This window comes from Coptis chinensis, chromosome 7, assembly GCF_015680905.1.
Source record: "Coptis chinensis isolate HL-2020 chromosome 7, ASM1568090v1, whole genome shotgun sequence".
NCBI lineage: Eukaryota > Viridiplantae > Streptophyta > Magnoliopsida > Ranunculales > Ranunculaceae > Coptis > Coptis chinensis.
Window position 1 is genome coordinate 979,380 of NC_141462.1, and position 25,116 is coordinate 1,004,495.

The 25,116-nt window shown below is 35.3% G+C and overlaps 3 protein-coding genes, 1 long non-coding RNA gene and 1 pseudogene across 5 annotated transcripts; 4 read left to right on the forward strand and 1 right to left on the reverse strand.

Annotated features, from left to right (window-relative positions):
- Positions 1 to 1,698: 1,698 nt before the first annotated feature.
- Positions 1,699 to 3,719, reverse strand: LOC147485009 (peroxidase N-like). Its single transcript, XM_086570276.1, has 4 exons — positions 3,236 to 3,719; positions 2,714 to 2,896; positions 2,438 to 2,603; positions 1,699 to 2,224 (listed from the first exon to the last, which is right to left on the reverse strand). Exons 1-4 carry the CDS (start codon positions 3,455 to 3,457, stop codon positions 1,803 to 1,805), a joined length of 993 nt encoding a protein of 330 aa, XP_086426402.1. The 5' UTR covers positions 3,458 to 3,719; the 3' UTR covers positions 1,699 to 1,802.
- A 1,794-nt stretch (positions 3,720 to 5,513) lies between these two features.
- On the forward strand, positions 5,514 to 10,671 carry LOC147485010 (Cation efflux family protein). Its single transcript, XM_086570275.1, has 10 exons — positions 5,514 to 6,003; positions 6,076 to 6,184; positions 7,020 to 7,059; positions 7,758 to 7,834; positions 8,607 to 8,695; positions 9,298 to 9,367; positions 9,488 to 9,526; positions 9,617 to 9,764; positions 9,848 to 9,937; positions 10,136 to 10,671. The coding sequence occupies exons 1-10, from the start codon at positions 5,616 to 5,618 to the stop codon at positions 10,235 to 10,237; spliced, it is 1,152 nt and encodes a 383-aa protein (XP_086426401.1). The 5' UTR covers positions 5,514 to 5,615; the 3' UTR covers positions 10,238 to 10,671.
- Positions 10,672 to 11,560: 889 nt separating this feature from the next.
- LOC147485011 (uncharacterized) lies at positions 11,561 to 12,899 on the forward strand. Its single transcript, XM_086572915.1, has 2 exons — positions 11,561 to 11,977; positions 12,691 to 12,899. The coding sequence occupies exons 1-2, from the start codon at positions 11,642 to 11,644 to the stop codon at positions 12,775 to 12,777; spliced, it is 423 nt and encodes a 140-aa protein (XP_086429041.1). The 5' UTR covers positions 11,561 to 11,641; the 3' UTR covers positions 12,778 to 12,899.
- A 1,983-nt stretch (positions 12,900 to 14,882) lies between these two features.
- Positions 14,883 to 16,240, forward strand: LOC147485012 (uncharacterized). The gene is made up of 4 exons (XR_015201429.1): positions 14,883 to 15,000; positions 15,152 to 15,310; positions 15,410 to 15,801; positions 15,936 to 16,240. It is a non-coding gene; the product is annotated as an uncharacterized LOC147485012 (long non-coding RNA).
- A 2,527-nt stretch (positions 16,241 to 18,767) lies between these two features.
- LOC147485013 (extradiol ring-cleavage dioxygenase-like) lies at positions 18,768 to 19,462 on the forward strand (annotated as a pseudogene). The gene is made up of 2 exons (XR_015201999.1): positions 18,768 to 19,097; positions 19,242 to 19,462. The product of XR_015201999.1 is annotated as an extradiol ring-cleavage dioxygenase-like (transcript).
- The last annotated feature ends 5,654 nt before the right edge of the window (positions 19,463 to 25,116 follow it).

Consider the following 25,116-nt stretch of genomic DNA (forward strand, 5'->3'; position numbering starts at 1 on the left):
CTAATATAGTCTTTAGAAAAACCGATACATATTAAATTGTGACATTGATTAGTATTGATTGGACTGCTCAACCCAATTAACAATGTAAAAACTTAAAGGCCCGAAGTCCACCTAAAACCTGAGAAGATTTCAACCGGACACGTGTCTCCCCATACGCTGTTCCATACTACAAACTAATTAACATATCTCTCCAAAAACCATTGTGTCTTATTATATAGATTTTCCATTTCGATAAGAGCTGCCTTTCGATAAATAACCAATAAAGGAGTTTTTCTGTGTCATATATTCGACTAAACTTTGGTGTCACAGACTCACGGCCATTAAAAACCACCAGCAGATACAGTAACATTTCACACAGCCATTTTATTTCGGGAGTGGTGATGTTTTGGGTTACAACGTATGGTGTTTGGTTCAAAATAAACCGAGCTTGGGTTCAGGACTTTGATTAGTCGCTGTTTGGCATTGCTCGCATTCTCTTATACAATATGAATTGTACGTTTCAAGTAACTCACACTTTAAATTGGTTATTAAGTTCTAATTGTTTTTGTCATTTATCGTCAATCTCTATTTCGATGATGAGGGATCCCCGATCCGCTAATGATATCCGAAATCAGATTTCAAAATTGATACAGTTTTCTGAATTTGGGCTGAGTTTGTTGTCTATGTGACTACGTGAGCCGGTGAGAGTTGAGGTTAGTGCAAGCTTGTAAGCACTAAAAGCCTTCAACTAAAGCCCAACCCAGTAAAAGTTATTCATTGCTCAACCCTACAACTCTACAAGTCGCTTGGACTACCCGTGTCAGTTGCAAAACTCGTATCCATAGCTAGTAAATTTGTGGACGGCAAAAATTTGATATGAAAATTATTTGTCAAAAGTTTGAAATTTTGAATAATAATACGTTTAAAAATTCGGCCAAAAAAACGAAAAAAATGACAAACATACAATTTGTCTTTTATACGCATATAATAAAAAAAAAAACATATATAATTTGTTGCATTACAAGTTTAGAATATAATAATTTGTCAGAATTACTCATTAACTATAAATACATAATTCAAATTTTTCATTTATATTTATTTGTTAACACTTTAGTTCTTCGATATTCTTTAGGTATGGAAGATTCTAACTTAAGTGGATTTTCAAAACCTTCCATTTTGAAGTTGCATCATACTTTTTATAATATTTTTTTTTAGTTTAAAAAATATAGACTTTATTATTTGGCAATTATAAGTCTAGATCATAGAATTTGTATATTAATCCCTGGGTTTAAAACATTCACCTTATTATTCATAATATATGTAAAAATATATAAAATATGTATACGCGAATTTACTAGCTATGAGTCGTATCCAACTATGCAACCATGTTGAACTGTTGAAGTATCAAACAATGAAGCACTACAAAAAAAAAAAAAACAATGGAGTTTGATTGGGTTGGTAATGCAATAGAATAAGCTCAATCCAAGAATTAGTTGGTATGTACGGTTAATCGGTAACCCAAAATTAACTAATGGGCCAGGTTGAACCGTTTGAACATATCAGTCTTTGGTTCAAAAAACAAGCGGCCCCATCTACTGAGGTTCCAGTCCAGCCCAAGATTTATTTTTCATCGTAGGTTCCAAAAACATTGAAACTTTTAACGTATAATTGTATCCTAGCAAATATATTCTTGTTTGAAATATGAAAGCTTGTCGAACGTAACTAATATTTGCTTTATTCTCACATTGAACAAATATACAAAGCCACAACATTTCATATGATTAAACTGCAATGGTTTTATGACTAATAATATTGTGAACCATTTAATTTAACACCCTGCAGTTCTTACGAATCTCGCCCTGGGATCCAGTTAGAGGTCTAATATTACCCATTCTGATCATGGAATTACGAAAGTCATTGAAGAAAAGTTTGGAATCATCACTATATTGTTGGACAAGAATTTTAGTTGCCAATGCAGCTGCATCACCGCCAGAAAACAGTTCTTGATCAGATTGAAGAATGCCCTTTCCGTTTACAAGGTTGCTGAAGTAATGATTATCAAATAAATCTACCGAGTTTATGTCCAAGTCAGTTGTCTTATCTCCATCTCCATTCAGTGGACAAACACCTTGCAAATTGGTTTGCAACTCTGTATTCATTGTTCTGTCCGGGGCACCACTTCCAGAGAAGTTGAACAATCTGTGGCTGAAGGTGCCACACTTTGCTAAACCTATCGTATGGGCTCCTGCATGTATGCACAAAAATGAGTTCATAATTATGTTTACTTAATTTTAAGGGGCACTCTATTCGCCAAGACATCTTTATTGATACTGTTCATGGACCACGCCTCTGAGCAAATGAGCAAAAGTTGTTCAAGGTGCCTTCGCTGAAAATTAGTCCTTTAACTGTTTAATAGAAAAGAAATAATGTGTTCTAAAGAGAATTTTATGGTGATTACCTGATAGGGACGCAACATCAGTGGCGTTGAGGTCTACTGCAACAAATTTGGCAAGTATTTGATCGGCAGTCTCAAATGGAGAAGGAAGAGCAGAATTGGCTGCTGTCTGATTGGACACCATACCATCCCTTCTTCCTAGGAGAACTCTCCATGAAGGCCCTCCGCTCTACAACAACATGCTATATCAGTTACTTCGCCTCACGATCATATTTAAATTGTGGTTCGAGGTTAATATATGGTTAAATGATTAGTGAAATATATTGGACTGAGACATACCAAGATAACTGAATCTCTAGCAGCGATGGCAAGTATATCTGCACATGAGACAACTCCACTACATGTTCGTTCAAGAGCATTCTTGATATTGTCCACGACTTCAAATCCTCTTGCTGAGTTCAAGTTAGCATTTGAAGATTTCTCAGTGTTATTTCCATCTAGTAGGAGCGATGCATCACATCCCTGTACACGTACAAAACATATGAAATGAAAGATTGAGAGAACAAAATACTGTTAGTGACTTAGTGCTATGTATATCAAATTAAGTTGCTAAACAACATGTAATGAGTTGGATATACAAGGAAGATTCTCCTAAGAATGTGATCAACAAATAAAGGAAGGAAGCAATAGATTGAATTTTCGTTTTATGCTCATGATAATAAGGATGCCATCTTTAGGGGGGAAAACAAACTCAACCATTTAGAATTGTTCATTAGCCAACTACCCCATGCAAATGAACCATGTTTGCATCTCGCACAATTTGCTATTAGTACTAAACGACTACTAAAAAGTGGAACTAACATTTACGAAGCAATCATGGAAATGTAGACGAAGTAAAGAAGCAGCCATCCGCATTTCAGTTTTGATTGCATTCTTGACCTCTTGACGAACAATTTGGAAAACTTTCGGACATGATTGAACATAAAAGTCAGAGGTCAATTGTGAATTCACTGATGCACATAATAGCAACATTAACATTATTATAATCAACGAAGGGTGTGTAGTAGTTTTGCTTGGTTTCATCTTTCAATTCACAGAACAAGTATCGTTTCAAGATTATAAAAAACCAATGGAAATATGAAAATTTGTACTTCAAATGCGATGTGAGACTGTCGTAACAGTCCAGGAAGACATATTTATAGGACAAGTCCCATAGTCCATGGCTGAATTAGTACATAATACAAAACTATTTTATAATTCCACTTTCAAGGTTAACCCTAGTGCTGTGAGGTATGGCGGCAGTGGCTGAGTGCCTGAGTTTGTCTGTATTAAGAGCACAAACTTTATCTTAAATTCCATTAAACCTTGCTTAAGTATTAATAGGCATGTAAATATATACTTTTAATATTGCCCACTGTAGTAGAATAAATGGATGGTGATGCTAATCTTATCAGTTTGACTTTCAAAAATAACTATGCAGTTAATCTCTCATTAAAAACAGAACAACTAGTGTCAAAATTGCGTGCACGATTTATTCATTTTCAGTGGCAACAAGTAACATCCACAAACTAAGCTCCAAACATTAAAGAGAACTAAACAAAGTAATCTCAGTATAGTGGGGATGGTGAAAGGAAGTCGAGATTATCAAATAGAGCCACTAAGAGTATTTTTAGGTGAGATACTATTCTAGCATCAAATACCAAATTTCTAACAATTTGGTGTTTTTTCATCTTCAGGAGAGACACATGTTGATGAAAATACTAAAAAAATACTAAACCAAACACCAAATCGGCCAAAATTTGATTCCAACTTTGGTGTTGTATCAAATATCTCTCGCGGTTTTGGAAAAACCATGTGGTTTTTTTAACACCGTATGGGCTTGGGCTTCTATGGCGCGGCGCGGTTTTGGCAAAATCGCGTGAGAGATTTGAAAAGAAAATAAAGAAGAAAGTTGTCGCACATCGCGTGGTGGACCGAAACCCATTTACAGTAGTGTCGGGTTCGGGTTAACCTAGTGCTGTCAACGGGCCGGACCTGAATAGGACACACCTAGGTCCAAGCCCCGCCCAAATCATATTTGATATTTTGAGTCCAAGCCTAGCCTAGGTCCTATATTGGGCAAATTCGGATTCGGGTCAGGCCTAAGTCTGTTAGCAATACATGAAAATTGTTATTTTCATTTAAAATTTAATCAAATTTGTAAGTAGCAAGAATTGAACCCACATTAGTGCTGTTAACGGGCTGGACCTGAACAGGACACACCTAGGTCCAGGCCCCGCCCAAATTATATTTGATATTTTGAGTCCAAGCCTAGCCTAGGTCCTATATTGGGCAAATTCGATTCGGTCGCCTAAGTTCATTAGCAATACATGAAAAATTGTTATTTTCATTTAAAATTTAATCAAATTTGTAAGTAGCAAGAATTGAATCCACATTAGTGCTGTTAACGGGCTGGACCTGAACAGACACACCTAGGTCCAGGCCCCGCCCAAATTATATTTGATATTTTGAGTCCAAGCCTAGCCTAGGTCCTATATTGGGCAAGTTCGGATTCGGGCCATGCCTAAGTCCATTAGCAATACATAAAAATTGTTATTTTCATTTAAAATATAATCAAATTTATAAGTGGCAAGAATTGAACCCACATTAGTGCTGTCAATGGGCCGGACCTGAACATGACACACCTAGGTCCAGGCCCCGCCCAAATCATATTTGATATTTTGAGTCCAAGCCTAGCCTAGGTCCTATATTGGGCAAGTTCGGATTCAGGCCAGGCCTAAATCCATTAGCATACATGAAAATTGTTATTTTCATTTAAAATTTAATCAAATTTGTAAGTGGCAAGAATTGGACCCACATCTCTTGTGTGACAAACACAATACTAACCAATATAATTTCTAATTTTCTATGTCAACTTTTAGTAAATATAATAAATATATTAATAATATTAAATATAAAACACATAAAACTATTATAGATTTCGGGCTGAGCCATTATCGGATCGGACATAAGTATGTCCAGACTTGGCCTAATAATCTTATCGGGCTAAATTTAAAGTCTCGGTTCGGATTTAATCGGGCTTCGAGCTTGTCTCGGCCCATTGACAGCCATAGTTAACCTTAACCCATCCATTTTCCATGGGTGCAAATAACAGTCAAACACTCTTCTTCTTCTTCTTCTTCATCATTTCTTCTAAACTTTTTTTTGAAGAGTTTTGAGACCAAGGAAAAAAAAAAAAAAAATGAAGAAAACTACATCATTCGTATACAGAAAAACTGACACGGAATCATCACCATATGGATTCAATGAAAGTGATAGAAGATTAGCATTTACAAGACAATCTTCATTTCAATTAAACGAACACCAACCAATTTCAATCATTTCAAATGATTCAATTCGACCATTACTTTCTAGAACTGTTTCTAGTATTAACATTCCTCCTCCACACTTTAATAATTATAATAAAGATGGAAACTTTGAGAGTGTTTCGTTTTTTCTACTCGTTGTGTCTGTTTATCGGATTATTAGATCGGGTAATCGAGCTATGAAGAGATTGTTTGTTATGATTACGCTTAATGTTGCGTATTCTACTGCGGAATTGTTTATTGGTCTTTTCACGGGCCGTGTTGGTGAGATTATTTGCTTTTAAGTTTATATATGTGAATGATTATTTGTTTATGTTTTATTGTTGTTGTGATTAGGATTGGTGTCGGATGCATTTCATTTGACATTTGGTTGTGGGCTTTTAACATTTTCGTTGTTTGCAATGGCTGCTTCACGGAGGAAACTCGATCGAGTTTATAGCTATGGGTAAGCTGAAAATCTTTGCTTCAATGAATGTTTATATAGAAATTTGTGTTGATTATCATTAACACTGAGTTACATTGTTGTGATTTCTGTTGTACGACTCTTAAATATACACACCTTTCTCCCGTGTCTTCCCAAGACACGTAACACGTAAATATCCAACGAGGGAAGTGTGATCACAACTTATTTAGATAATTGTTGCAGAGTTTAAAATAAGCATGTTAAGTAAAAGAGTCTTAGGGCATCTCCAATGGAGGGTGTAAACTGTATAGAGTGTAAAGTTTACACTCCAAATAAAAAAACTCTTTCCAATAGGGGTGGTATACCGTAGATAATAGAGTATTAGTTGATAGAGGAGGTGGGGAATTCCCCTTCTCGCTATCAGTTGATAAATAGCTCGGGAGACACTTTAACCAATGTCCGAACAAAAAATTTTGACGTCACTTTAAGTAACGTCCCTTTCTAATTCTAAAGTAATTTTTTAACTCGGACGTCACTTTAAGTGACGTCTTAGTTTAAATTAAAGAGTAAAGTGACGTCCGAGTTTAAAATCTAATTTTTTTTACACTTCTCCATTGGAGAGTATAGAATGTGGATATTTATAGGCTATACAATAGTATACAATTAGAGGTGTAAAATCCTAATGGCACCTACGTGGAGCCTAGGTGGAGGTGTAATTTTACACCCCCCATTGGAGATGCCCTAACAAGGAGTTATTTGTTTGATTTTGGGTAGATTGTAATGATATAGGTAAAAGCTGTAATTTAAATGAGATCCGTGGACTCATGAAGCTTGTGAGAGGCAGAAGAACTTACTTATAATTGTTTGAATATTTCAGGTACCAAAGGCTAGAAGTTCTATCTGCTTTTACTAATGCTGTAAGTACTTGACACATGTTACGGTGTTACCCTATTTTCTTTAAATGTGTGTCGTGCAAATCCTTCACATTTTTTTAAAAATATAGGGCAACTTCTTGTAGTTATTTTCCGTGTAAGAGGCGTAGAACATCCTGGTCATAAAAAAATTTATGCATTTTGACAGTAGAATGGTAGATGGACGAAGTTTCAGACTTCAACCATATGAAGCTGACATGAAGGACGCATAAAATTGATACTTTTCGAAATTTTGTTGTAAGCAGGGAAAAAATAAAATCCTATATTATAGTTCCATGCAATGACAAATGCTCCGACTTAGGTCACACTTTACACGTTTTTATGGTGAGCCAAACACAGGCATAGGCGAAATTCTTAGACAAAGCTGAATTACTAGACTCTGGGAATAATTTTTTACTTGATAAATTTTGCAATTCCAAGATCAGATGTATATTTGGAGTTGCTGAAATAAAAAGATTACCTTTCTTGATGCGTCTGCTATGATCAGATGATGTGACAAATGTTTAGTTGCATTATGTATTTGGTATCTTGATGACAGTGCAATATGTACCTAGTTTTGCATTGATTGCTCTCTCAGACTTGGTATTGGCTTGAATTCTTCTAGTCTATTTGTTAACTTCGGCAATTTCATTTTTAGAGCTAATATATGAAGTTTTTTTTTCTTCTGCTGCATGTGTAGACAGCTGTTCCTTTTGTTCATGGCATTCTCCTTAGCTGTGGAAGCACTTCATGCATTTATACAAGATGAATCTGAGCACAAGTAAGTAATTTGCTACTTAGTTGGTAAAACTTTGTGTTGTGATTGAGTGTTATCTGTTGTAATGAGTGCCAGCTTCATGTCTTATTGCAACTTTGTTTATGTGAAATTATTGAGTTCTAAGCTCATGATACATTATTTTTTGGTCATATCTATACTACTATACTTGTTCAAACCATGAATTCCATACCTGGTATTGGTTCTAATGTGAACACAAGGTCTTCCATGGCGACCGTGATTCTTATAGGGCATATTACGTAGTAGTATATTGAAATTCGAAGTAAATATTCTGTTAATACATTTAAGCTGGGTACCCTCTTGGAAACATCAGGGCGAAAAGTATGATAGTTTTTGTGATGCCATCTCACTGTCCTTATCAGATGTTTTTATTCCTCTTCTGTGGTAAAGCCCTTAGGTTAGCACAATGGAGTATGTTACCAAGGTTTCTGATCTGTAGCTTCGATACCTGGTTGGTTTGACCATGGAGACGAAAGTGGGCAATTAGCCCAACTAGCTCAGGAAGTGGAGGAGATTTTGGTTGCATTCACTACCATTGAGATAACTATGAAACTAATCTAGTCTTCAGAGTTTAGATTTATATAGTTTAAACTGTTTTCAAGTGCATTATTAGTTAGTTTATCCATTTAGGTGAATAAACATGTTGTGTGAATAAAACGATTTTAAATAAATTCTACACGGAAGTTGTTTTAAAGACTGTCTGTTCCATTTTCTTCTTGTATTTTCATTTTGCTAACTGGTTGACCTATTCCATTAGGCATTATTTAATAGTCTCAGCGGTGACAAACTTATTGGTGAATATGCTTGGTGTGTGGTTCTTCCGCAACTATGCTCGTGTTAATCTAGGTGAGCTTCATGTTGTTGACGTTCTTATTGTACATTACGTAATAGTCTGTTCTTGAGATTTGATTTGGCTCAGTTATTACCTTTGATCTGAAAATAGAGGTGGATATGTAAGAAAAGAAAAATTCTAATGAATTACTAAAGTGATAAATATAATCATATTACAAACTCCCAAGTACTGAGATTTCTAGGACAAATTTATATTTTCCTGCCTAAAACAGAGGTTCCCGAGAACAAATGATAACCAAATAACGTGATAAATTTTACTGTGATTACGTGTTACCATCTAAAAAAGTTCTCAATCCTGGAAAATAGTAGTTACTTTCTGAAAGCTACCCTTTTCTTTCTCTATTTCATTATATGTAGAAAAAGATTACAGCATCATAATATAGAAGCAGTTTGCAACTTGGGTGATTTTTCTATAATTTCATAAACATCAATGAGTTTGGAAGCCCGATTTATTTATTGCCTTATGCTGCGAACTTGTGGAGTACCTTCTTTGGCCTATATATTTATAAAGCTAAATAGGACCAAATTTGTGTCAGTTAAATCCGATGTGAAGATCATTTATCTTTTGGTTGGTTGATTCCTTCATTCGTTTGTAGTCTACAGAAAAGCTGAAGATATGAACTTCCACTCGATCTTTCTGCATGTTCTTGCAGACTCTATTCGTAGGTATAATGCTTTCTCTTGTACTATCCATTCTGGCAATTTCTCTATGTAGTCTCTTCCCCCCCCCCTAATTCCTTCTCAGATGAATTGAAGTTAAGTTGTTGTTTTTCAATCATTCTTCAGTGCAGGTATTGTCCTGGCTTCTTGGTTGCTGACCCTTGGGTAAGTCGCTCTCTCCTACTCTTGCTACTGCTTTGATATTGTGCTTCTTACGCTGTTTATACTGATGGTTTCTCCACCCTCCATTTTCAGAGTTAAGAATGCTGAAGTTTTGTGCTTGGGACTGGTTTCAGTTGCAGTGGTAATGCTTGTCATACCGCTTTTTAGAACTACAGGAAGTATCTTACTACAGATGTCACCCAACATACCATCCTCGGCTTTAAATAAGTGCTTGAGACAGGTAGTCTTGTCTTTCTGTAGTTTGTTTGTTATCTTCTTTGTGTTTTTTTCAATAATTATATTTATTAGATTTAGTTCTGTCAGATTACTTCTCTTGAAGATGTTTCTGAAATTTCTCAAGCTCGTTTTTGGGCATTGGTTCCTGGACATGTTGTTGGTTCCCTTTTGATACAGGTAAACACTGAAGAAGTTTTATGCATTTTGTATTTGAAAAAAGGTGCTTTGTTTTTATGGGTTTGACTTCCAAGATCTTTTTATACATGATTTCACCAACAATGGCATCTATGGTAAACTATATGGCTGCTTTCCGTGTTATTTTTGCCTATCAGTGTGTTTAACAATTGTCCTTTTTTCTTATAATGAATGCCATAGGTAAAGAAAGGGGCAGATCATAACCCGATATTACACTATGTACATAGTTTGTACCATGACTTGGGGGTACAGGACTTGACGGTTCAAATTGACGACGTCTGAGATTCTTTCTGCTTGTCTCTTGATGTTGTACTAAGAGAAAGCTTGCCTGGGTTTCCATTTCATCGTTGACATGCACCATTATATTAGCAACCCTGGGAGTGAGGCTGTAGGGTGACAGGCTCCAGTTCAAGAAAAAATGGCGTAAGATGATATTGTTACGAATGGGCCTTTTGTGAATAAGTTCATCAATTTTGGTTTTCTTTTTTACAATGTGGAATTGTTATTTTGATTTATAGATTAACAGAAAAGCTTATGTATACCAATTTCCAACAGTGAGTTGTTTTAGTGGATGTGCAATATTGCTGCACCTCAGCACCTGTAACAGTGATCCCATTTTACATTCTTAGAGTTATTGCCGAGGTTCAGAAATTAATGGGGATATATATATGTGTGTCTGTTGACTGTCTCACACATCAGCTTGCGGCTGCATGAAAGACCTATGTGTCTGTGTCACTAATTTGAAGTAAATATTGTTCGAGGATAACCACTGCATAAGATTGGAAGTTGCGTGTTTTGAGTTTGCACTCTATTATTGATTTTGAAAAGAAAACTTGATAGTGCCCAGATTTGTCAAGCTTTCGAAGTCGAGGTCTTTAGAGCATCATCAACACATTAATTTTTTGTGCTGCTATAATTTTTTGTAACACATAAATTTTTTTTGTTGATCAAAATTGCTAAATTTTTTTTGTGACACATCAGTTTTTTTGGTTTATAAAAATTGCTAAAAACGTGTCAAGTACTAATGCATTTAGACAAAATTTGGGGTTTTTATTTTGGATTGGAATAGTTGGCCCGTTCCAATTTCTTATTTTAGTGACACATTAGCCGTTTTAAAAAAATTGAAAAAGTTAAATGGCAAAACTTGCCCCGTTCTAATTTATTGGGCTCCACATTCAGAATCGAGTCCTCTTAATTTTTTAATAAAAAAAAAGAAAAAAATGTTGGACAGCAAAATTTGTCCTGTCCCACTCTTGGACGGGAAATTTTCTGATTGTTAAAATATAAAATCCAAATAAATTGTCAAGTGTCACATTAGAAATTGATTATATCAGTGCTTTGATGATGCTCTTACTCCATTCTATCCACATTCGTTACCAAGCCAGTAAATGATAAAATTTGGAACAGATTACCCAACATTCCAACTTCTGTATCCCCGAAATTTTCTCCTCATATTCAGTGAAAATAATCATTAGACAATTGGCACAGATCAACGTAGGGGCGCGTATGAATATGTTTCACAACATGGCCTTTGGAGTTTGGACATACTTGCATCATATATACCTGTAAAATGACTAACGGCTATATTCTTTCAAATGTTTCAACGGTCATTTTCCCACTCAATAAGCCAACAAAATCTCTCCTGTCTTCTTCTTCTTCTCTCAACTCACTTTCACACCAGTTCTAATGGAGACCACTCCACCTAAAGTCCAACATGTTACCAAAGCATCATCAGATGAATTACTTAGTAAGTTCGCAGAAATGGATTCCGAATCGCGCAACAAAATGTCGAGAAAAAGAGACTTGCAGATCATAAAACGGTCTAAGAAATGCCGAAGAGATAGTAATAACGAAAATTGCGAAAGTCCATCTACGAATGGAACTGGTTTAGTTGAAAGGAAATCTCTTATTCCTCGAGGTACTAGGAGATCAACGGTGCTTCGACGGCTTGGGATTCGGGGAATGTCGCAACTCAGAGCTAGGGAAGTGAAGAACAAGTCTCTATTGGGAACAATTGAAAAGGTTAGAGAGATTTCTCTCATCCCAACTCACCAACTCTTAATTTTGTTTTGTTAGATATCCAATGCAGTTAGAATGTAGAATTTTCTGGTGATGAAAAAAAGGCAGAATAATGTAGGATCAACAATGAACTAGAATCATTGAGACTTGAAACAATGTTAAACCAATAGTCATATGAAAACCATTGAGAAAAAAGCCATGAGGAGAGTTGAGAAGCCACCATGGTACTTTTTGAATACTTTACATCTCACTTTGCAACTTATTATATATTTGAGTTCAATCATGTGTGCAGTGAAACTAAAAATGCAGCACACAATCTAGCTTATTTGTTATGTTGCTCTATCATCCTTTTTATGTAAAGTTAACCAATATTGTTAGATGATACTATCAAGTTTCTGTCCTTTGTATCATTCTCCAGTCTGATTTTTTACATACTGTTGCTGGTAGAGTCCTAATTAAGCTTCACCATTGATGCTTAACACTGTGCTCATCAAGGGCCCAAGACCAATGCAAATGCATTTTTATTAGCAAGTGTTGTTGCGGCAAAATGATTTTTTTCCCCTTAATCTTGAAGTCAATATTTGTTATAAATCTCTAAAAAAAACTTTTATTAGCAACATTTGGCCTGTTTTTTTTTGTCTGATCACTAATTGATTCTGTATAGTGTGTCGCTGTATATTGTATGACTAATTTAGATTCAACTTTATTCTTTGCAGACATGGCATAAAACAGTTGAAGGTGCATCAAAGTTTTTCATGGAAAATCATTACAATCGACACAAGCGTCTGATTAATGACGTTTAGCACAAGCTAATGTTTTTAATTCTATTTTTTCTCCTTAAACTGTTTTTTGTTGTATAATACATCAAAGTTGTTTATTTGTTTACATTTTTGGCGAGTGAAATAAAATTTTAATGGAAAAAAAATGAATGTTTGGGCATCCAACTATGGCCAAATTCAAGTAGTGGATTAACAAACCTTCTTTTTTAACACTAACAATGTGGGGATTCCGTCTAAGTTCTGTCTGGACCACTATAAATAAAGTTTCATTGTTAAAAATATATATAACAAAAAAAAAAAGGACCACTATCTAGTTTGTGTTCAGTTCTTTGTAAGCAATGCGAAAATTGTTGAACCAAATATTTGGTCTTATTCTATTGATAATTGTGAAAGGGTTATTTGTGTTCAGTTCTTTGTTGGTCTTATTCTATTGATAATTGTAAATTTTGTGGCTTAATCTTGCAATGCTCTCATCATGTATTTATCCTTGCTTGATGTACGAGTGTCGGAGTGTGGATCATCATTGAGTATGCAACATCATTCTACAACCTACGCCTTTGTGTAATCTATCTACCTTCTCATGCCACAAATAGGTTCCAATCAAGAGGATCATTCAGGAAGTTTCTTTAGAGCCGACTCATTATGTTCCTATTGAATTTCACAGGGAAAATTTTCATTCAATAGGGGCAGAAGGAATGCGAATGAACAAAGCACTAACAGCACTTACTTGTATAGCTTGAGGTTTGAGACTTCACTAGCTTGTTATTTTTCAATGAGGATGAGTTCTAGGTTCTCTTACTTCAGTCTCTCTTAGAGATAAGACTGAGTAGGTTCAATCTCTCTCGTGGGAGAGACCACCTGTGATGATACTAGAGCTGATTTCGCTTCAGAAGCAAACACAGAACTGTTAGAATATGGGTTGCTGTATGATGAGATTCTTGAATCCCCAGTGTCAAGGTGCAAAGACAGCTGCAGCTGAGAACTGAAGAGATATAAGAGTATCTCAAACTAGGAGGGACAGAATCACAGAAGTCCGCTATTTGGACCGTTATGAGTCTCATGCTCTCATAAGAGTAAGAACCTCCAATTCCATATACTCTTCTTATATTAGAATTGTGTGCAAAATGTGTTTCAACCATTAGTTGAACCAAAAGTCCCTTCATGTTGGCCTGTTATTTTACTCTGTCGTACTATATACATTCTCCAGAAGTCTTTGAAATCAGAAAGTGAAGAGCAACTACTTGGGCATATTAGTTCCAGCAAAGTTTTCAATATGATCTGAGTTCCAAACTTCAGATTGCAACCTAAATACACCAGGAGGAGAAAAAATATATCAAACCATGTATTCAAGACATTAATGCTACTTCAAAAGTCCTTTTTGGGCTGTTGAAAATTGGAAAGATGAGTATGGAACTATGGAGTCATAAATTTAATTGTACAATTAGTACTTTAAAGTGCAACAGACAAACTATAGATGGATATTAGAATAGCGCCATATTGATGGGTACATTCCACAAGTGTATTACAAACTATTAACAACGCACCAGAATCTCCTTTAAAATAGTAAAATAGACTGTCTTCATAGTTCATATGACTACATTTTGCCTATTCTACTGCTTAGTCTGCCAATCTGCCTTCAAATGCCCGGGGTACACAAAACACATGAAAAGCCAAGGCATTAAACGAACATAAACATCAATCTGACACTTCTTTAAAAAAAACATGACTGAGGATGAATCATTGCCATAAACTTACCATCATAGAGAGCTTGCGATTTAGACAACTCCCCTGTGCTAATAATAAGCCAAGTGAGATTTCTAACACCATTCTCCCTAATTCTTTGCAAATACTCTTCAGATAGATCGTCGATATACTAAGATGTAGTATATGTTATACACTTGGAATGACAAAAATTGGTTTTAGAATTTGCGTAAAATTTGGTTTTGTACATGACCTTGTTGCAGTCATAGTTGTTCAGGATCTGTACAAGACTTTGAATACCCCCAACAGCTAATAGGACGGTAATTAGATGGAGGTGATCCTTGTACATGGAAAGAAACATCATCTGGGTCTTTTATTATATAGAGGTGTAATTCAAAATTCATCTCTGTACTTTTGAGTATACCCTTTCATCTCTTTTTGCTGATTTGTCTGAACTCATACTTCTGAAACCAGTCAGCTTATTGGACTTGATCGTGGTGGATACCTTGGTAGGCAGCTCGGAAATCTCTCAAGTCTTAAGCAGCTGTAAGTGTCTTCTCCAAAATCTCTCAAAATTAAACTTTGAGCAGATCTTAATTTGTACAGATAATTATAGTCAATGGTTCTGTTATGTTGAAGGGAGTGTAAAGTTGTCTGTTTGTTTTAGTTTTCTTGATTTAATGGAATATTTGTGCAGTACAGATATTTGCATTCGACCTGCTTGTACGTCACCTGTGGCTCACACTGCAATCTAAAGGCTGCTAACATCTTACTTGATAATGAGCTTCTGCTTCATTTCTGTGACTGCGGACTAGCTGTTTTGAGGCCTCTCACAACCAATAGCGTTAAGCTTAAGGTGAGCAATTTGAACAGAAATCATATCCTAATCAAGTTGGTTGTAAAATATAAGATGGCATATAAACTTGGCCATCTCAGTGATCAGCAAACATTGCAGGCTTCTGAACCTGTTAGTTGCACGGACTACACTGCTTAAGAAAACAGCCAACCAGGAGTAGATCAACTGAAGAGGGATCTCTATGCATTCCACATGTTTCTTTTGGAGCTTCTAACAGGAAGACAACCCATTGGCAGATGTCTTAATTAACCTTCTCTTCCTTCCCAAGTTACATGGGAACTTGTTACGTACTGTTATATTTTACTGATCAAGTTTTGCTATATTGATATGTTATAATTCAAGACCAAGACAGGAGCAATCTCTGGTGATGGGCTTCAACGCGTCTACATGATTACAAATGTAAGGAAGCAATCGTTGATCCAACAACTAGACCAATGTTCTTCTCCAGGTCCCTCTCTCGGTTTGCTGACATTGTCACGCTCTGTATTCAGGTAAGGCCAATCAAAGATTCAGATACCTCTTACATAAGTTTCAGATATGCATTTAATTGCAGTACTGTATAATATTGTTCAGAATTTAGCATATACCAACATTATGATACTTGGTTTTTCTCTGCAATGCACAGACTGAGCCAGAGTTCAGGCTAACAATGTCGGAAATGGTGGAATCTCTTGAGCTCCTGAACATTAGGTATACTTAGGAAGGTGGTTTTGGACAGGAGTCTCCTTTGATTTGTCGCTTCAAACAACTAATACTTTCTTCATCATATCCTCTCCTGTTACTAGCCAGGTCTGTTAAGTTGTTCAATGACAGTTTCTTCTCACTATTGTTCATTTCTTTGTAATTTTCTGCTGACAACAAAAGTTCAAATCGCACTTTTTGTGTCTTATTAAAGTTTGCATGCTGCAGTCAATTAAATTTTTTTGAGGAGCTGTAGGGCTCAAGCCTGAAATAATGGCCATAGAGAGTTTTAATGTATCTTCATATCTTGTCCATTTTCTAGTAAGATAAGGATTATAATCTATATTCAACAGTCACTTAAACCATAAAATGCCCATATTTAGAATATTAATAACAAAATTTTTTGGACAAAGTTATGAACTTGATCTATTCAAATAGGGAGGCCTACTTGGGGATTGAATTAGTTTCTGGCTCACAAAAGCTCGTTTGTCTTACAGTATGAGCTGAGCCTGAAGAAAAGGATTCGCCAAGATAAGTTTCTCCCAAGATGCGCCAAGAATTGTTTCTCCATATATTCTCTTTTCCAGGGAACAAGTAGATTCAAATGAGTGAAGTAGTGATTCCTAATTTTGCAAAGATCTCTTTTCCACTCATGGTGTTGCATATCCATTCTCTTTTGGATTTGTTTGTCTGACTCAGACCTATATATATACTATATGTTGCAAACTAGAGTGAAGTACTGATCATTCCTTCTCCCTAATCCAAATCCTCTGGAGGATCCTTTCCACCTAAAGAAAGATTAATCAAAATTAGTGATATTTCTCTGCTGAGTTTTCAGAGATCTGCCTCAAGTACCCCGTGCTAATATTTAATGTTGGAACAATGGAACTTCATTTGCACCTTATGTTCTCTATGATGGGGATGGTTATATGAACTCCACCTTATAGTAACTCCAAAGTTACTCCACTCATAAAAATGAACTTACAAAATGAACTGAGGACTAATTTTTTGTGGATGTGTACATCTCATGATGGAGAACACCCCCACCAAAAATCAGCTCAATTGAATATGTCTAACCTTGTCAAAAATTGTATCAAAATTAAAAAAATCTGGACTATTGGATAATTTCATAACTTTCTAAATGATTTTTGATGAGGTTGTACATCTTCAAATGAGCTGATTTTTTGTGAGGATGATCTCTATTGTGTGGAAAACATCTCCACCAAAAATCAGCTTCTAGTTCATTGAGTTAAGTGGTGGAGTTCATATAACCATCCCCATGATAAAATTTTCTTTTCTTCTGGCAAACCATACCAATTCGTTATGTATGGATAATTGGATGATGATGTATCGGCAATATATGAAAACATTTCCATTAAGCTAAGTATGTAATCAAACAAGAAGAATACTGTCACATACAAGACTCACAAAACTGTACACGTTGATTGACTCATTCTCTGCATAAACAACAAATTAAATTGTATGAACCAACAGGTAGCCGAAAGGAAAAATATGGCTCTGGGAGGCGTGATACGCTTTAAACATGAAGAAAATGAGTGGTTGTCTGTGACAAATAGCAGAGTCCCTGTAGCATAATCGAAGTACGATACCCTTTTTGCCGTAACGACCTGCGGCAGTGCATGAAGCAGTATGCGTCCCATGACCATTAGTATCACCAGTAGAATTCATCATATGGTTGTGTTTGGCTTGCTAGCGACTAGCCCCCTTGTTGAAGTACAATGAGCTTCTTGTTGCACATGGATGAACTGACGGCTATTCCAGTCTCACACTTAGATGCAGCATGCAGCCCTACTATAGTTGGGATCCCATTATAGTTTGCATCTTACTCAATAAACCAGTATGTATGTACTTGGTAATAATCTTAGCGTTTATGTAACTCGAGTCCGTGCAATTCGAATAACAATTGCTCTCTCTTTCCCTAGATTTTAGATTCATCAAAATTAGTTGCCACAGTTAAGAATGACTAACTAGTTTTGACAAATGTCGATATCATATTCATCCCACATGCCCACATAGAATAATTGCCCACATATAAAATTCACTCTATACAGTATAAGTTCATTAGTGTTTCAAACCAAAGCCCTAATAAATTCATTAGTCTGATCAGATTTTAGGGCTTAACATAATTTGAAGCTTAATACCAGCCTAATGAGCCCAAGAAAAACAGAACATGCCTTACATGTCTATATAATAAAGCAGCTTGGTCTTTTTATGCTGTTATATCGAGCGGTCAGGGAGAAAACAGTTTTGGGATGATCTTACAGTGATAAATAAGCTTCTTTTAAGAGTCCTACTTACTCTAAACTAAAGAGTTCTACTTTCTTTTAAAAGTCCTATTTACTCTAAAAAAATCACCATCTCGGGATTCGGAGACTTCAGAACCGACAGTGAACGTCGTAAATGGTCCTAATGACACCATCTATGATTTTTATGGTTTTCATAAATCCATGTATTAGGTGCGTTAATCCAATGAACCGTGACCAGACTTATTTTTCAGTCCTTTAATTCAATATTATGTTTTGCCACATTGCTCTTCATAAAGATTTCATTGTCTTATATACAATTGAATAGTTATGGCTGGTGAGATAAGGTAGATTGTCCTGGTTTTTCCTAATTCTGCTATTGGTTTAATGCTTTAATCGTAGACGATTTTATATTTCTGAAGTCTTAATCATAATTAAAAGATTTAATGAATTTCCCTGAACTTGGGTTCTTTATACACCAGATTAATTACCGCACTGTGCACTGCACCTAGCAATGAGAGTGAAGGAGTTGTTGATAGCGAGCGGCTTTAAACGCGTAAATGTAGAAAAAGGACGTAGACTCGACCATGGTGCTTGGGTGCCCACCATGCTCATGTATCCCAATGCCGACATTCCAATGTGTCAACTTTCTATTCAAACCAACAAGGATGGAACCTATCACTGGGCAAGGCATTGGCTCCTCTTAGAGAAGAAGGGGTACTTATATTTGGATCAAGAAGTGCTACACACAACTTAAGAGAAATGGGTATGAGTAATGGTCATGTTGTTTCTTGGGCTGAAGTCTTTGATACATGGCTCAAAGAGTCTCTATTAAACGGAAGGTAACTGCACTCAAAATCTAAGTTTTTCCATTGATTATTTAGAAAAAAATATGGAGATAGAGAAAAACATTGTTGGTAACTTATGTTCATAAACAAGGGGACCTCTATAATTATATGTTGAACTTGGAAAGGATTGTTTTGCAGATATGAAGATGTGAACCATTATGAGAAGAAGGCCCCATATGGCAAAAAAGCACACCCCCACCCAGATCACTTTTACCCTTTGCACGTAGCACTTGGGGTTGCAGGGGACAAGTCTAAGGCGGAACAGATCTATCATAGTTGGAGCCTTGGTTCAATTTCATATGCCTTTTACCGTTTCACGACAAATTGATCATTCCTGGATGCACTTTCGACAATCGTATTTATTCATGATGACAATAAAAATTGACATTTGAAAGATTATATGTATGTAATTATTGTCATCTCATTTGTTTCTAGAGAAACCAATGAGAAAATGCTCCAAATCAATTTTACTTTTCCCCTTACAGGAATCAAATCAATTAAGTAGGTAAATGGAATGGGACGACGATGGTTGCTATAAAAGTTCTTTATGAAAACATCTATTCTGATCCAGCTAGCATTTAAGTTTTTTCTTTACCAGTTTTACATTTTCAAACATTTATCTTGATTTTTTTTCGTAGTATTGAGATGACACACAAAACAAATAACTTCAAATCTGACCTTTAGAAAGCAGCTACTATAAGTTCACTGGTTCTAATTTTGAAAAGCTTAAATTCCATTTAATATGATGAATGAAATATCAACTTCAGCATCAAGTAAAATATACGAGCTTGAAGCAGATGATTGGCTGCTGAAATAAATTTAGAGTAGAACCAAGGGTATCATGGTGATGGAAAGTAGGTAAATGAGCATGAATATTACCTTGAAGGAGTTCATTAGTACTTGCGACGAAAGGAAGAATACAATGTTCTATGTCTATAATGGTTGGCTCTGCAACAAGGATTTTCGAAATTTGATAGCACCAACTCTTTTCATCTTTCATGGCCATGAGGTCGAAATCACAACCAATATTAGAGAGTGGTTAGAGAAAGTAGAGAACAACCAATGCTGTGTGTTTATAATATTTTATCATTTATATAAAAAGTCGATGATATACTGTTTAAATTCCATAAAAGATGTGTCTGCTACTATTTTGCCATTATCAATTATCAATAGAGTTCTTGCATTTAGTGACATATGTTGTTGTTGGAATTTGACACAATCTTATTTACTATGCCATTTTGCCTTAATGATTTCATTACTCGATGATTCTTGAAATCCATCATACACTAAGAAGACACACATCATAGTTTTAAGGGGCATCTTGCTTGAGATATCTATAAATACTTCATATGTTATATGGAGGGAGCGTAATTGATTGCATTGGCTTCTTCTTAGTCAAGCGAAGACAATAACATATTCATCACCATTTGCCCACCACTTGGTTTGGTGAAGATTAAGTTTTATGATGCTTTTAAAAGTGATGGTTATCATGATACTCTAGCTATGGCTGGAAGGGACAATGAAGGAAGCTTTCAAGGTGCTTGCTCAAGAAAGAAGAAGGCTAATACGTCTGCATAAGCAAAATTACTAGATGCTGCGCCAGTAGGGGAATTTTCACACCAGAAACAATGGAGCAGTACTTTTTATGAAGGGGATGCCAAGCAAGTTATAGACGCATATAAGGATGGAGTTGACAATGCACCATGGAGGTGGAGAGCAGTGCTTACAAATATATTTTGTTATAAATTTTTCTGTAATGAACTTCGTTTCTTTTAGACATACCCTTAGAGCATGTAACATGCTTGCTCAAAAACACTTGCTGCTTAGGCAGCCAAGAGTGGACCTGTAGAGTTATTTCTGTATTGTAATGACTTCTTAATTTTTTTGATAAATGAATGAATTTGATGCATATGTTTATATAACAAAGGTCATCCTAATCCAAAACAATCTAAGTAGCATACACCCTCCATAAGCACTCAATATTAATTTTGTAAATAATAGTTATTAGATTTTTGTGTTTCTTTTGCAGCTTTTAATTTAATTAATAAAAAAATGAATAACTTTATGACTCGAGTGGCGTAGCCATGGGTTAATTTCTAGTATATATAATAAAGTAGCTTGATTTTTTATGTATTTATATCGAGTGGTTAGGGAGAAAGCAGTTTTGGAATGATCTAACGGTAATTATAACACTTACTAATACCCACAAAATTAGGAAATAAAAATAAGAATCCTTCATCGGGCCAATCTCTCTTTTTCCTTCAAATCACATTTAGCTACCAATAAACAAATCACTTTTAGTTTTGGGATGATCTAACGGTAATTATAACACTTACTAATACCCACGAAATTAGAAAATAAGAATCCTGGGCCAATCTATTTTTTTTTTCTTCAAATCACTTTTAGTTACCAATAAGCAAATCACTTTTAGTTACCGAAAAAAATATATATAAAGTTATCTAAATTCTAACGTACTGATGATATTAATCCTCATAGCCTTCTTATTGGCAAATTCTTTGGAGAGTATTTATATATAATAAAGTAGCTTAGTTTTTTATGTATTTATATCAAGCGGTCAGGGAGAAAGCAATTTTGGGATGGGATGATCTAACAGTAATTATAACACTTACTAATGAGTACAAAATTAGGAAATAAAAATAAGAATCATTCATCGGGCCAATCTCACTTTTTCCTTCAAATCACTTTTAGCTACCAATAAACAAATCACTTTTAGTTTTGGGATGATTTAACGGTAATTATAACACTTACTAACCCACGAAATTAGGAAATAAGAATCTTGGGCCAATCTATTTTTTTTTTCTTCAAATCACTTTTAGTTACCAATACACAAATCACTTTAAGTTACCAAAAAAAAAAGAAAAAAAATCCTACGTCTTTCACTCTTAACTTTCCTCTTTCTCACGAAGATACCTTACAACCCTTTCTTCTTCCTAACCAGTAAGGTAACACCCTTCTTCTCACCCTGTCACGTTTGACTGCAAGGATCTCCCGACGTGCGCAATTCTCAATTTAAGGTAAAAAAATCTCATTATTTCGTTGTCAGTGAGTTTTGTTGCTTTTTCCACAATGTTTTTTCAGTAACCTTCTTTAATACTATCTTCTTCTCTTCAATAAGAATTCTTAATATGATTTATCTATCTCGGTTCTCTCCACTACGTCATGCTCTCTCCACCACTCTAAGTTTCTTCTTCAACAGATAATATTAATTTATATTTAGTTTACATAGTGGTTCAGTGTATAGTTTTATGGGCGTAATGAAAACTATGCCTTTAACACTCAATTTGGATTTCGGCGGGATGGGATTTCGGCAAAATCCATTGATACGTGAATAAATCTTTTCTATTGAATAAGATACCTCGGGATTAAGCGACAGTTGTGACGACAAGTACATTTTAACGTCATTTCTTTATAATTGTTCAAGTTTATTTTTATACATAGAACAACAAAAAATCTACATTCATTTTGGTATGTACAGAGTGCAGAGACTTCAATGCTTCTTTTGCAAGATTGAACTAATCAATGGAAGGTTTACGTATTGTTGAATGGGAACTTTTTTAGTCAACATGACTGAGAACGTGTCGGAGTTACAAGAAAATGTAAGAGTGAAGAATTAGCTATAATGGAAGCAAGTAAGTTAGTGGAAAAGTTATTTTTCACTATTTATATTTGAAAAGCTATGTCTTATTTGTCTATAGATGTATGCTTCATTTTGTGCATTTTGTAGTTGTAAGGACGTGTTGAGTGGGAGACTAAATGCAGAAGAATGTATCGTTTCCCAATCCCAAATGTTTGTGTTGGACTCATTTTCCATGTTTATTGTGTTACATAAGTGCATGGTCAAGGATGCAATAACAACCAAAAGAGTATAAGTCAAGGCACAAGTAGAACTTCTACTTCTTATGATATCATCACTCGAGTATCAAGGATCAGTATCCCATCTTCTTATTAGATTTTTGAATCCTCATAATTTCTAATATGATATTTTAGTTTCGATAAATTTTTATATTAAGGTTGTAGTTTCTTGGATGTTTTCGGCCTTTTTGTATTATGACTTTGTGTGCACTTATTAGGACTTCATAACCGTACCTCACAGTATATGAATTTAGTTATCATTTGACAGTTATTAATTATGTTAAATCCAGGTACAAAGGATTGTGGGTTGAATTGAAACCAATATTTTGAGAATGTGACACATGAAGACTACCTCACACTAAGATCAGAACAAGTAGATAAAGGTAGGCATGAAAGCACCCTCTTCATCAGATACAATTGACTTGCATATTTGGGTCAGAAGTTTGAAAACTAATAGTTTATATCCTTGGAAGTTGGAACTGACCATAACAGTGAGATGAGTTTCATATTCAAAAAGTGTGCTCTTGTCCAAAGAACAGCAGGAAAACAATAGCAATAGTAATAACATCAGTATGCAGACAAATAAATGTTGTCGTTACTTTGAGAGGCAACAATATAGATTCATCCATAATGTTAGGAACGTACCCAAAAAAGATCATCCCAAACTGTTTTCTCCCTGACCGCTAGATATAACAACATAAAAAAAACCAAGCTGTTTTATTATATAGACCAGTACTCATACTCGTCTAACGAACATAGCTGGATTGACAAAATATTATATTTTCATCATTGCATTGTGAAAGGTTGGCTATGGCTTTGCGATTAAGATTTAGTTGCAAGAAGTGGCTACAGAAGTTCAGCTTTCATTGTCAATTGGGCTTACTTCTTAATAGCTAGCTATTAAACTGCTCCATGTTGTCTTGAGCATTGGTTTTAGGCTGTCTTTAGCTTCTTATCCAGTATTGTTGGTTGCATATATGTTGGATTTAGCGAGGATCCATTTTGTTTTTACTTATTAATGGATCTATGACTTTCACTATTTTTGTGTACGTTTTCATAAAGGTTTTATGTGAGTATGAGTACTGGTCTATATAATAAAACAGCTTGGTTTTTTTAATGTTATTATATCTAGCGGTCAGGGAGAAAGCAGTTTGGGATGATCTTTTTTGGGTACGTTCCTAACATTATGGATGAATCTGTATTGTTGCCTCTCAAAGTAACGACAACATTTATTTGTCTGCATACTGATGTTATTACTATTGCTATTGTTTTCCTGCTGTTCTTTGGACAAGAGCACACTTTTTGAAATGAAACTCATCTCACTGTTATGGTCAGTTCCAACTTCCAAGTAACCACATTAGTCATGAAGACCAAATATTTGTTTGGTCTCCTGATTTTATTTCGACACCAAAACGATGCGAATATTAGTCAGCAAATCAAACTATTCCCAGTACAGTAGTATCTTTAAGTAGCAGATTTATAAATTGGGCTTTTTAGACTTTGGTCATACAATCATACGCATAGTTGGTTTATTAGACTTTGGTCCATAAAAGCTTGAATATTATACTTTAGTCCTAGTTCTGTTTGTTCATCGTTAGTCAACTCAGTTGACAGTCAACTCAGTTGTATGTTACTTTTAAGAAGAGTTAGATCCCCAAATTCGTGCATGGCTGAGGAGCCATGTTTTGGGCCGAAAAATCGAGCCCAAAACCCAATTTGTTGAATTCAAAACTTCCCCTTCTGGTCGTGTTACTGTAGCACGAGTTTTCACCAACTTATACTATTCTGATCGAGTCAAGGTCTGGACCATTGGAAAGAGCTTTCTGAGACGGTCATTTTGACATAAAATGGGCCCAAATCCGAGGTCTGAGCCCAAAGATATGGCCTTTTGAAGTTCTGTTGACTTTTCTTCAGCTTTCTAATCCGGTTTGACTTTCACTTAACAACAACTCGGCTTTTTGGGCTTTTTCTCCATTTGAAACTTGGAACTTCTTAGAACTTTCATAAAGAATCACTTTAAGCGCTAATTAGTAACAAATTTACATTTATTCAACTCAAGCGCGAAATACTAAAAAACACGTAATTAGTGATAAACCTATATTATTAATCACAAAATTGGTCTAACAGCTATATTGTTAAG